This window comes from Mya arenaria, chromosome 14, assembly GCF_026914265.1.
Source record: "Mya arenaria isolate MELC-2E11 chromosome 14, ASM2691426v1".
Taxonomy (NCBI): Eukaryota; Metazoa; Mollusca; class Bivalvia; order Myida; family Myidae; genus Mya; species Mya arenaria.
This window is the reverse complement of record NC_069135.1, coordinates 42,681,084-42,694,388: the sequence shown is the minus strand read 5'-3', so window position 1 is coordinate 42,694,388 and position 13,305 is coordinate 42,681,084. Positions and strand designations below refer to the sequence as shown.

Here is a 13,305-nt window from a genome sequence, read left to right as displayed (position 1 = left end):
GCTCTCACTGTCTACTAAATAAGTTTTTTAAGGGAGCATGTTTATTCATGATATTTTGTTATAGTAGCTCATACAAAGGTACCATTGCTGTTAGTGTACTGTCTTGATGCAACAGGGACTGCTGTTTTCCTGTTTAGGATGTACTTTGTGTTTCTGAAGAATCCCTCTACCAGACTACATGTAGCCCTGGTTTAGTCAGCGTGGGCAGGATTAGCATTGTTGTGCAAAAGTTTAAACACTGGCCATAACTGAAACAAAGTTCTTTAAGGGTATTCAACTGAAACTTGGTACACATGTTTCCATAGACAATACATATGCATATAACAACTCTGATTTTATAATTATTGTATAGTTGTATCCCTTGTTTAACTTATAATAGAAAACAAGTGTTATGTACATGTTTAAGAATTTTCCATTAACGGATTATTTATTTCTGTAAAAAAACATATGGAAAAAAAGCTCAACGCAATAAATTCTGCTTAAACTTACAGTTCTTAAAATAAATCTTAGCTATAATAGAAACTTGAGCCAGTTATTTGATATAATATTAAATAAAATTATCACCATTTTCAGGATGTTTGAAAAACTCTTTGATGCAGAGGGGAAAAATCCATCCAACCATTACGACCTGAGTAGAAACTGGTTCTACCTCGAGAAGGCGGGCCACATTGCTGCAGACGCTTATAAGCATCTCCTGACACAGATTGGCCTGCTAGACAAGCAGCTAGATGACATAGAGGTTTGTAGATTTTGTTGAATCAAGAAATCACACTTTGGTTGTGGTTGATGTTTCAAAATAGTTTTCGACCAATTTAATCTTGCATTTTTTAGGAAAAAAAAGTCATTGTACAAAACAATTCACTCTGTTACTTAAGAATTTTAAACAAGTTGTAACTTTTAACAGCTCTTGAAAAACCGGACAACCATTAGAATCCACTAGCGGGACTCTTATTTAAAAGCCCTAGGATACATATAGCATGTTAACCTAATTACCATCCTGATCATGTAACCCAGCTCTGAATTATGCTCCTATGCATATATCATTTAAATGTATTAAAACTTTAATGGTTTATTTCTTAACAGTTCTTCTGAAGGTTCAGCCTGTAGGAAAAGCCAACTCCAGCACACTGTGTTGATAATCTATGGCCAGCCCCAGCCCTGAGAGTTATGACTATGCAACACCACCTAGAATAATATTTTGCAGGTTGAGTCAATAGGATATGCAAGCTCCAGCACCTCTGGTGACGAGTTCATGGCCAGCCCCACCCCTGAGAGTCATGACCGTTTGACCCCACCCCAAATCATGCTGTACAAGACCCCCTCCCCCGGGATGCCTTCAATATACACCACCCCGGCATCAGACACACATAAACTGTCAGTGATTGATGAAGCCAGTGATGTGATGTCCAGGGTAAGAAATATCAAATTTTACTGTGGATAGTACACAGTAATATGTCCTCAGAACATGATTAAAGTCATTGTTTTTTTACTAGTGATGTTCCAAAGATTGATCATAATCAAAAAGTGATTGGTTGGGCTTAAAATCGGCAACAATCAATTGTATTTGGTCATAATCGATCATTGATTTATCTGGCAAGTTGTTTTTCTTCTTTACTCTTGTTATTTGCGTTTGGTTAATTTCTGACAAATTTCTCCTTTGAGGTCATTATACATTTGGAAGTGTTCAGTTGTTATCGTTAACAAAATGGTCGAAAGCACATACAACACTAAATAACTTCAGACATACACATAACATAAGCTTAGTTAAGGATGAAGTGTTATTGTACAAGATTAAAACCTACAATTAAGGTATTGTCACAAGCTGATTGTACTGTCAATAATCAGTTACTTGAGTCAAACCGATTATCGATAGTTAAACTGAAACTGATTCCCAACACTACTGTGTTTACTACTTGCATAGATGGAAGTAATGGATTTGAAATAAAGAATTATTTGTTTCAGTTTTTATATTTTTGCAGTGTTCTTAATATAGTATGAAGAGACTTTTTTAACCTGTGTATTATCTATTCCAGGATAATTATTATTATTTACAGTGTTTCTAGTAAAACTTCAATTATGATTTATAATTATAATGTAAAATGTGTTACCTTTTGCTAAATTTGCCTTTTTTACAGCAAGATGACCGGAGTGATGCAGGAAGTGTTGCGGACCCTGTCTTCCTCACCCAAGACCAGCCTGAGCCAGGTAAGGTGTTGAACTGACTCAACATGGCAAGTTGTTACCTTCTTTCAAACCAAGGTTGAGGTACCCATATGTCCAAGTAATAGACTATACCAGTATTAAACCATACAACTTGTTATATATGCATGTATTGTGTATAGAAACATGTGTACCAAGTTTCATTTGAAGATCTTTAACTTTGTTTGAGTTATGGCCAATGTTAAAACTTTTGCACAACAAAGCCGATGCTACCAATGCTGACAACACGAAGGCATTTTCAAAACCCAGACATTTACATCTGGAAAACAGACAATCTTAAATGTCTGTTAGATTTAATAGATGTAATGGTTATCCTTATAGTCTTCATAGATGCATCAGGTATTGTGTCTAGACTGTCATTCTGTCCTGTTTTAGAGAATTTTGAAAAAATGTTCACCATATTGAGAAGAATTGTTAGGTAAAAAAGCTGGGGCAACCTTTCAATAGTCAGGTATTGAAAAAAGATATGGATTGCCATGAAACATGAGTCGGAAGTCTTAATTTGGATGTTAAAAATTTCTGACAATCGGATAAAGATCAACTGAATTTTGGATCTTACGAAATTTTGTCATACGCCCATTGATAAGATGTCCCACAATTTATGAAATAAGATTTTTTTTTTTGTAATTTTTTACTATTCTTTAAAATTCTGTTCTCTTGCAGAAGAGGTTCACTATGACTTGAGCCCTGCAGAGATTGTCACACTGGGATGGCATATTTCACAGTTTATGTTTGAGCTGGGCCACAAACAGACAGGGGAGGCTATTCTCATGGCCCTCAATGCAAGAATGATGAAGGTAGGTGGAGTTAACATCCTTACTATGTTAAATTTAATTTTGATTTTAAATTTGACAAGGTAGGTAATATTGTAGACTTTGTGTTGTTATTGACATCAACATTTTACTAAACTGTACCCTATTTATGTTCTTTCTGTATGTAGTGAAGTGATGTGAAACCTTTAAAAAAGAATTAGCTTAAACCGATATAGCCTTTAAAAGACTTAAAATTAAAAGTCAAATATGTGTAACCCCCAAGATCAAATAAGACATAGAATGATGTTCATCCTAAGTCTATGTTGTTGTTTGTTACATTTGTGTAATATGTACTACAAATGTTTGATGTGTTTATGATTTATTGAATTATATTTTTCTATCATTCTTTTAGAGTTTTGACTGCAATACACAGGTTCAGTTCATTTACTTATTTTTTACATATTAAAGAAGTAGAGAAAGGATATTAGATTTGCACATCTGTTTTTTGAGAAAGGAAAGCTGAGGTATTGTCAAAGCATTTGTGTAGTTGTTTGCGCAATTATCGTTAGCCTGTAAGAACTTCCACCAATAAGTCAAAATCTGTTCAAGGTATTTATATATAACTTAGTACACCTGCTGTCAGGTACAATAAGCCCATATATATAACAAGACCCATAACTCTGGCTCTCAAAGTTGCTGAGTCATGGTCCTTGTTTGACTGGGTGAAAAAAAGAGATGAGCATTAGCCATTGCTCCACATAGCTCTTGTTTTTGATAACATTTGCATGATTTCTATCTTTACAGTTCAATAATTACATGATAAAATACAGTCTGTGTAGTGATCTCCTTAACTTGAAGTTAAATTCTTTTTGCTGAGTCTTATTTCTCATTTAAGACCATTATCTTTACTGTAGTGCTTTGCTGGTGTTCTTGAAATAATTTCTTTGTAGTATAACAATAAAGGAGAACCGTAGGTTACCCTATAGGAGGTGTTAAGTTTTGGCTGCAAGTTTCCTTTTTTTTCTTCAAATTTTGAAGAATGGCATTTTTTATATTTGTTTTTAAGTAATTTTATGCTTAAGTTATGTTTATCATAAGCTTGAAATATTTGTTTCTATACATGTTAACTTCTCCTTAGAATTTATATAAAGAGGAACAAGCTATAACATGCTAGAGTCGGGCATCATGAGAGAACAATTCCATAACAAGAGGGGGTAACTGCCATATAACTTACCATATAATGCGACTACAATTTCATTTGGATGGCATTACAAATGTTGTAGGGAAATATATCAACAAACCATGTTTTGTAGGCTGAATTTTTTTTTTTTTTAGCTTGACCTTTTGAAGAATAAGGAGAGCTATACTATTCATGTTAGTGTCGGCTTTCACACTTTGGTCAAGGTTTTGCATGTAAGCATGTATTAGTCATAATCTCAGCAAATACTCATGTATTGCACTGAAACTTCAGTATTTCCAACTATCAAGCCTTCTTAATTATTAAAGTTAGATAACGCTAAATCGAAAATAATGTAAATTATGGACCTTTGTTATTCAACTTAGAAATTATGGTTAAGGTAACAATTTGTAAGCACACATAAGTGAAAATCTCAGCAACTTCTTGATGTATTGCATTAAGACTTAATTAAATAACCAAGTTAGAAAACTCTATTTTGCATAAAAATGCAATGATGGCCCTTTATTATTCGACTTAAAAATTCTGGTTAAGGTTTTGCATGTAACCACATTTAAGTCAATATTTCAGCAAACGTATCATGCATTTTAACTTTAGACATGTTTTCCCAAAAAACTCTACATCATGTCCTTCACAAGTTATTCATTTGAAACTATATTTCTACTTGAGTTCACAATGACCTTGACATTTGACCTACTTACCAACAAGTCAATATGGGTCATCAAATGTCCATGACTTATCCTTTGGCCAAGTTTGATGACTCTACAGCAAGTCTTTCACAAATTATTGACAGAAAATAAAAGTGTGACAACAAGATGTGACAAAGTGATCACCTTCAGCCATGCTTAGCAGGTGACACGTACTGGTACAACAATATTGAACAGTATCTAACTTGGTTAGAATGCACATGAACAATATCTACTTGCAAAATAATAGAAATGCTTCTACTGAACTGATAAATTCTGTATTGATTCTAACCTCAATGTTGTTGTTTTTTGCTTAAGTTAAAACGGGAATCTGTGAAGCACTGAAGTTATTTTCACCAACTGGAAATCCTTTTCTCCCACCTCAGATAAGTAGATCCAATAATTTAACCATGCTAGAATTCTTATCTTGCCCACGGGCGAAGATAAAATGCCCGTATGGAACTCTTTTTTTAATGGTCACCGCATTGTTATTACCTCCCTTGTTGAAGATATGTCGTCTGTAGCATCATGGAAACCTTGTCTTGTGGCAATATTTAGAATGCTAATTTATTATTTCTCGCTTCAAATTATTTCTCGCTTCAAATATCACCAAAAAGTTTTCACACACTTTTCAATAAATAATGCTTCACTCTCCTTAGAACTAATTAAATACCGATTTGACAGTTAACATAATCTGAATCACTGCGCGCATATCCATGACAACAACGTATATCCATACGCAATAATTTCCACTAAGCACAAAAGAGTTCCAACAAAAAAAATTTTTTTACTTAATTTTGTTTAACTGAGGTTGGAGAAAAATCATTTACCATAGCCGTCCGTGTAAGATAGATTCATCCCGACCCTCACATAGGTTTTTGCGGAGTTGAACCTATCTTTCACCCTCAGCCATGAAAGATACATATAATCTAAATTAACCTAATTTCAGGCATACCCGTTGACAGAAAGTGACCAATTAGTGCATGCCAAGGTCCAGGAGGCACTGGGGCAGCTATTTTTAGACCAGGGTGACCTTGAAACTGCGGAGAGATGGTACAAAAAAGCCCTGCGCACCATCATGGATATGTTCGAAGCAGAAGACAATGAGGAAATTGCCCATGAAATACAGGCACTGAAATGTGAGTACTATTTGCAATTGGTTCAGTCTCTCCCTTTTTTTCAATTGAAGAATAGAGCGAAATTGCCATAGGATCTTGAATGGCCATAATATCATAACTAGAGTCCTACTTCCTGTCCTCAAGTCTTTTTTCTTATTCTGGGAGTTAGATGAAATGCGGACAGATATTGACAAGATGGATGGCAATCAGATTTGAGCTAGCGAGTAATATGATTGCACCTGTAAGCGGGTGGTACAGACAAAATGCAATTTTGTTGTCTAAATACCACCCACAGCATATGGTTCTTTTTCTTTAAATTCCCTGGGTCAGAGAAATCATAAATCCTTAAAAAATTATCAAGTCTCGTCTTATTTTCTTTGCGGAATCTACTTTGGGGAATCACGCACTGTTCAGTGTTTCCTATATGCTGGCTGAAAATCACCCATTGGGCCAATCAAGGCATTAATTTATCAATTTAACCAAAAATGGTTTAATGTTTTGATAAAAAATCTTATGACCAATAACTCTAGCTAACTCACAGTCAAATTTATTTTCACATTCAATCATTGACAACTTAACACACACTGAAGAAATTGTTTAAAATCATGTGCAGATGTGTTGGTCATGCACTTCTATACTGTCAAATACCCATATTATTATGTATTGTCACTTACACAAAAAGTATCATACAGTAATTTACATATAAAGTTGCATACAGTCACTTACATATAAACTCACATACAGTCATTTACATATAAAGTCACATAAAGTCACTTGCATGTAAAGTTGCATACAATCACTAACATAATTATAAAGCCACATAAAGTCACTAACATATAAAGGCGCATACAGTCACTTAAATATTAAGTCACATGAAGTCACTTGCATATAAAGTCAAAAACAGTCATTTACATAATTATAAAGTCACATACAGTCATGCACATGCAACAGTTATGAAAAAGCCATATGAAGCCGCATAAAGTCACACTGCAGCAAGAAGAAACATAATACACCTTATACAATGAAGTATCCATGATAACAAAAAGCAGGTACTTGCCACACATAATCAAAAAAAGACACAAATAAAGTCACATTCATTCACTTACATATAAAGTCATATACAGTCACTTGGACTCACTGTTACACAGTTTTGCACTTGTTTACTAAGTAATACTTACTTGTAATAAGCAGAAACAGAATACAGTTCAGAAGTGGTCGTGATAACACACATGTCATACCATGTAAACAGCATTCTATTTTCAGTCACATGTCACTATGACATCATACTTTCAGCTTACATCATATTTTATATAAGCCCAAATTTCTACTTGGTGCGGTTCACATCTAGAATCATATTATAAACAGAAATACATGGTATTATATACATTGTAGGAACATAATTTCATACATTTTGTAAAGCTTACGTCAAAGAAAAAATCTATGATACCTTTATTTTTATCTATTCACTTTAAGACTAACTGCACATTTTTTTTTGTTTCAAAGCATTCTATGTTTAGCGGAATGTCGTCGAAACCATTAAAATAGAATAATTGAATTGTGGCCCAAGTATGAGTTCTTACTAGTTCGGCTATTTCTGCACTGTTCTTCTGTAGCCCGGCGTTTTATTAAGCAGAATATTATTAATTTTAGATTGCTTTATATATATCAGATTAGTGTGGGTCAAATTAATGGAGGCTCTCGAAGAAAGGTAACATAATGATATTCACTCTAGAGTTAAGTCCAAGAATTTCCAGAAATGGAGTGACCCTTAACATTCTTATTTTTATGGTCTGTTTTTTAATTACTTTATGAGATAAGAACAAAAAGTGATTGTCTTAATGTCAATCTAGTTGAAGCTACGTGTGTTGCTAATGCTTTAAAAACTATGATTTGTCTGCTATACTACAAGAAAGTATTCTATGACAATTCCACGAAGTATTTACATTAAAGATTAACGGCATTAAAACTGTAAAAAGCACAATTATTTTCTCATTCTCAAAACAGGCAATTTTTGATGATCTAAAAATAGTTTATTCATACATTAAGTTACCACATGTTTGTCCTCAACGTGGGCAAACATTTATTTATAATAAGCTGTGCATTTCGAAAGAATTTATGGTCGATGTTGTTTGTAGAATTGAATTATCAAACAAAAAGTGTATGTCCATAAAAGGAAATGATATAATCATATTTTTTATTATAATTTCCTTTTGTATGATATAAAAGCACCAAAAAATCTTAAGGAGCCATTAACACAGGGCTTGAATCATTCATGGGGATGGGTATTACAGTAGTATAAATGATTTTTAATTCAACAAATTGACACCTGACATAAAATATATATACACATGTCTGTTTCCTCGCCCATTGTGGGACCTGGCGCTCTTGCCCCTCGGCCACAAACCAGTCACTTTTTCAATTAATACGGACATTGAGTTGATCCTCCTGTGCCCTTCTTCCATCGAATAGTCATTGTTCGAATGAAATACACAACACTTACATACTTGCTAGCAGCTTGTCTTTCAGTGCATTCGCGCTTTGATTTTCTCACTGGTTCACTAAGTCTTCATTTATGTTCCCTACTTTTGATTTTCAAATTCTTTGCCATTATTGCAGTGCAGCACACTACAGCTCCTGTATATTACCATGTCAATCATACTCTGATAGTAGAATTGCCTTTATCTACACTGCCTGTTCAATTGGCTTAATTTGTTCATGAATACTTTCCTTTGAGTGTTCAATATAATAATGATTTCAAACCATCTTCTTCAGTATGTTTCCTTCACAAGAAGATTGGTGTTATGCCACCTTGTCCTTTATTCTATTTTAATTAGCTTTACACTTATTCACAAAGAAAGTCCAGGTTTTTGCTCAGCGTTCCAGGTGTCAGCGTTATTGTTGTCTTAAATGATTGTGACAATGTTTAAAACCATCTGGTCCCATTTCTGGAAACTTCTTAAGCTTAACAGTCTTCAGTAGCTTATTTCAAATAGTCAAATTCCATTCTTGAATTTGATTTTGATGAATGAAAAGTGGTTTATTGTGATTATACTGATAATTATTATTAATTAAAGTCTAACTGCTATAAAGAAACTCTTAAAGAAGTAAATAATTACACATATTATAAAAGAAAAGTAGTGAGACTTGATTTTGATAAATGATTTTTTTTTATTGTGATTATCATGATAATTGTTCCTTCTTGAAGTCTAAAAACTATTTAAAAAAACTCTTAAAGAAGTACATATAACAACAATTATATATGAAAAATAGTGAGATTAGCTAAATCTTGTGCAAAAAGACTTAAATGGAACTGGGGCCTGACTGTTCAAAACCATAACCAATGACCATGAATCTTCACACACATGTTCAATATGATTGTACACACATGTGTAGCTTAAAGTCCATGTTCTCCTGTTACACTTTTTTTTTAAATAGCACACATTGATATTTGGCCTGCTTCCTTGTTGTCTGTTGTTTTATTTCAGAAATTGCATGGTATATTTCTGTCGTTGTCTTTCAGTTTCTATGGTTATGTTCAAAGTGTAGAAAAATACAGCTATTATTTTAAAATTTTCAGTTATCAAGCTTTATTTGTTTACTCCAATTCAAACACTGATATTTCATTTCTTGCTTCTCCAACAATGAGATTGTTTGTTTGTCTTCTAAACCATACTGCTGTAGGGAAGATAAGTCCATCTGTCTCTGTGACCAGTGTGGCCAGTTTGTGTTTGCCCTCCTTGTCCACCTGGGTCACCGTGTCAGATCTATAAGAGCAGACAAACACATGTCCTCTGTCACTCACACACACTGACGTAGGCCAGTTAAAGTCGGGGTGATGAAGAGTTGACAGAATGTTCCCACTTGTGTCAATGGTGATCAGCTTGTGGTTAACTTGATCAGGTATGTAGATGATGGTGCCATCCCTGCTCACTGTGAATCTGCCCACTGTGACTCCAGCACTATTGTCTTCGTATACCTTTTTTACCAGCTGACCTGACATTGTGTACTGGTAAATTGCTGTCCTGGATCCTATATAGAGGTTACCATTGTGGTGGGAAATACCAAGACAAGTATGTGGAAATGTTAGCTTCCTTGTTACACTCAGTGTACTACCTGTCACTGTGATGAAGTGCACACCATTGTAACCTAGAGTTACAGCAGCTTCATTTCCTGTAATGTGACAGATATGTGTTGGTGCATCAGGGAGGTTATATGTTGATGTCATCTGGTACTGGGAGTCCAGCAGCTTTACCTTGTGGTTTCTGAGGTCTGTGATGAGGGTCTCTCCTCCAGGTAGTTCACATATACCATTTATCATGCACTCTGTTTTATCACTTCTCACAGTAACTTTGTACGGTGATTTGTTTTTCACCTTAAACACAAAGTTTTGATAAAAAATGTCCCCAGGTGTGTTTAGTCCAGAGAGGAATTTCTCAATCGTGGGATCAGCCTGGAATGTGAGGATCATGTCAGGCTTGACTGACAGATCCTGTAGCAGACTCTCTGCTTCACTCATATTGTCCATGCATTTCTTGTATGCTATATAGGAGCTGTTGTTATCTTGCTTGGATTGAATTGTTTCTAAGAAATATTTAATTTTGTCATGAAGCTGAGTGCATTTGTCAATGTCTTCCTGCAGTAAATCATCTGCCTCATGGAGCTGGTCTTGTAATATGTCATTTGTCTTCTTCTCTATTTCATCAAACTTGTCATTCACTTTCTTCCTCAGTGTCTTGATTTCAGCAAGTATTTTATTTCTGTTTTCTTTGATGGATTTTTTGTTGTTTTCTCTTTTGTCTGTCAGTGTTTGAAGTTTTGTTGTTGTCAATCTTACATTGGTGGGGAATTGCTTGAATTCTGGTGTAGTTTTAACTGTTGCAGCTAGATTTGGGATGTGTGCGATGCTGTGACACATTCTGAAAGAATTTATTTACGAGTTGATATTGTTTACTTATATTAAATGAAACTAAATGAGCATTATACTACTGAAAGTTATGTAAGAAATAATTTACTAGCCTACTATACAAACAAGAGGTACATTAAAGAATGCGAAAAAAATGTCTCTTAAAAGTATCTGTCCCAGTACATCTTAATGATATGTTGAATAATTGATAGAAAAAACATTAAAGTGCTTCTATAGCTATGATAGAGTCTCAGATAATGTTTGATAAAACCTGAGGTTCACACAATCCTTTATTAATCAGTAATGTATGGGAAAAAGCAACAAAATCCTTAACTAGACCACTTACTCACTTTATAATATGCTAATGAGGAAGATAAGTTGGGGGGTTGTCATAGCGTATTGCAAACAGTATTTATTTATTTTTCATAAAATAGGGCAGTTGACTCGTTCCTGACTCTTTTAAAATTTCACATTAAGAAAATTAAGCTCCTTTTGCTAAATTACTCTGCAGGTGTTTTCAAATGACAAATTATCTATGTTGTTTGGTGAAAAATCTTTATCTGTCAATACTAATTGTCTTATTACCTCCCCTTTCTTCAAATGAATATAATTTGGCTTTCACTTGAAATACATTTTGAAAACAGCAGTGGAAGTATGATTATTCTGTTTAAAAAAATGTTTTAACAAATTACCTCTTTGTTAAAAAATGAAAATTATAATTGCAGTTGAAACTCGTAATGACAAGTTAGTCAGGACCAAGGATTAAAAAGTCCAGACAATGAACATTCAACACATCCGGCACCATTGGGTCACCAGACCCGCCCAATCTTAAGCCCCTGGACTTTCGTCTCTGATGGGGAGCCGGAGTCCAACTGGCTTCCCGCTCATCAGAGGCAGACCGTTTCTCCCCTCGCTTCTCAATATCCATCACCTCGTTCTCCTCCTCACTCTGTCCGCTCTCCTTCTCACAGTCCTGCGTCTTCTGACAGACTTGCGAAGGGACCGCCGACAACAAAGTATTTTGAAGTTTCGTTTGTTTCGAGAGATGTTATTGATAAGCTGCTTAATCTACTCCCAAACTAACATATAGAGGGAAGTGTTTTTCAGTTATAAAGCTTGTGTTTATTGTTCTTGGATAAAACATGAAGATTTTATTGATTTGATAACAATCCCAAACAAGCACAGAAAGAATAACTTGTCAAATGTCAAATGTTAGTTCCACTGCTCTGGTCGACCAATTCAGAGAAGGACCCGGTATAAAATCCTATTTAGGGGATATCTGTATCGGCCATAACAAGGAAGTAAAGGTTCAAACGAAAACTGTCATCCAAATCTTACAACGAGAAGTACCAAGCCATCATTAATCTAGACTTTACTTCTGTTTTTTTGCAGGTTCTATCAAACTGTTAAATTAATCAAAAAGGTTAAGAGAAGTCATTTGGATTTATATGTGTTTCGATAAGTTTACCTCTCAGTTTATAAGTTGTATAAAAACAAATGTATTAAAGTGGTTGTTCTTTTTAGACTAACCTGTGAGTGAGAGAGACACAAATGTGGCAACAAAGCTCATCATGGTCCTCACAGAGCAGTTCAAGCTTCTTGTCACCATGTTTGTCACATGCCTCTATGGGGCTCAGTCCTGCATACCCCATCCACTTGCTCACATCTTGTCTTCCAAGCACTGTATGTGTCCTAAACAGTTTGTTGTGTAGATTCACACAGTTGTTGCAGTAATATTTCTTACACTCGTCACAGAAGAACTGTGCCTCATTATTTAACCCATCATCTTTACATGGAGAGCAGGCAAAGTCATGAATCAAATCAGAAGTTTGATAAACAGAGGAACCAAAGTTTGAAGCCATATTATTGTGATTAATTGCACTCAAATTACTGAAGAAGACTAATGAGCTCAATCATTTCATGTGCTGAAAGGTTCAATTGATGAGTAGTTCAATGGGGTGATTTAATTCATCATCTTTTCACCAAGTCAGCAGGCGGAGTCACGCAGAGAGTCAGACACTTGTTTAAAAGATGATTCTAATTAGGTTACAAAGAACCCATATTTTCCTTTTGAAATAAAACTGTATAAGGTCCTTTTGATCTGTTTTAATAGTTCATTATTGTCTTCTTATCCATATCTTCACATTTTAATCCATTTGTGTACTGGTAAGGTCTAAAACATATCTTAAGTCATTTGGATGAATATTTGGAATGAGGAAGTAAAGTCCTGTTGTTTACCCATGTTTATTCGCTTATGGCTGACGTTGTCAGGAGAGCTGAATAGGTCTATTCATGTCCACAGTCAATTCAAGCATTGAATACATTCTTTGTATCATATTTCTACATACATGTATATGCACATTCTAATTCGTATTGTTTTCATTATGAAGTACTTTATTAAGAGTTGTATTTTAAGGTAACTATTATGTAA

At 34.6% G+C, this 13,305-nt stretch overlaps 2 protein-coding genes across 4 annotated transcripts in view; one reads left to right on the top strand and one right to left on the bottom strand.

Annotated features, from left to right (window-relative positions):
* LOC128217035 (TPR repeat-containing protein DDB_G0287407-like) overlaps positions 1-13,305 on the top strand; it is a 68,221-nt gene that overhangs the window by 18,427 nt on the left and 36,489 nt on the right. For all 3 annotated transcript variants that reach the window (XM_052923850.1, XM_052923851.1, XM_052923848.1), the window contains exons 10-14: positions 574-739; positions 1,205-1,411; positions 2,136-2,205; positions 2,884-3,017; positions 5,803-5,992. In XM_052923850.1, coding sequence (XP_052779810.1) covers positions 574-739; positions 1,205-1,411; positions 2,136-2,205; positions 2,884-3,017; positions 5,803-5,992 — 767 coding nt within the window. The remainder of the gene's footprint in view (positions 1-573; positions 740-1,204; positions 1,412-2,135; positions 2,206-2,883; positions 3,018-5,802; positions 5,993-13,305) is intronic.
* LOC128217036 (uncharacterized) lies at positions 6,507-13,101 on the bottom strand. The gene is made up of 2 exons (XM_052923852.1): positions 12,405-13,101; positions 6,507-10,887 (listed from the first exon to the last, which is right to left on the bottom strand). Exons 1-2 carry the CDS (start codon positions 12,734-12,736, stop codon positions 9,567-9,569), a joined length of 1,653 nt encoding a protein of 550 aa, XP_052779812.1. The 5' UTR covers positions 12,737-13,101; the 3' UTR covers positions 6,507-9,566.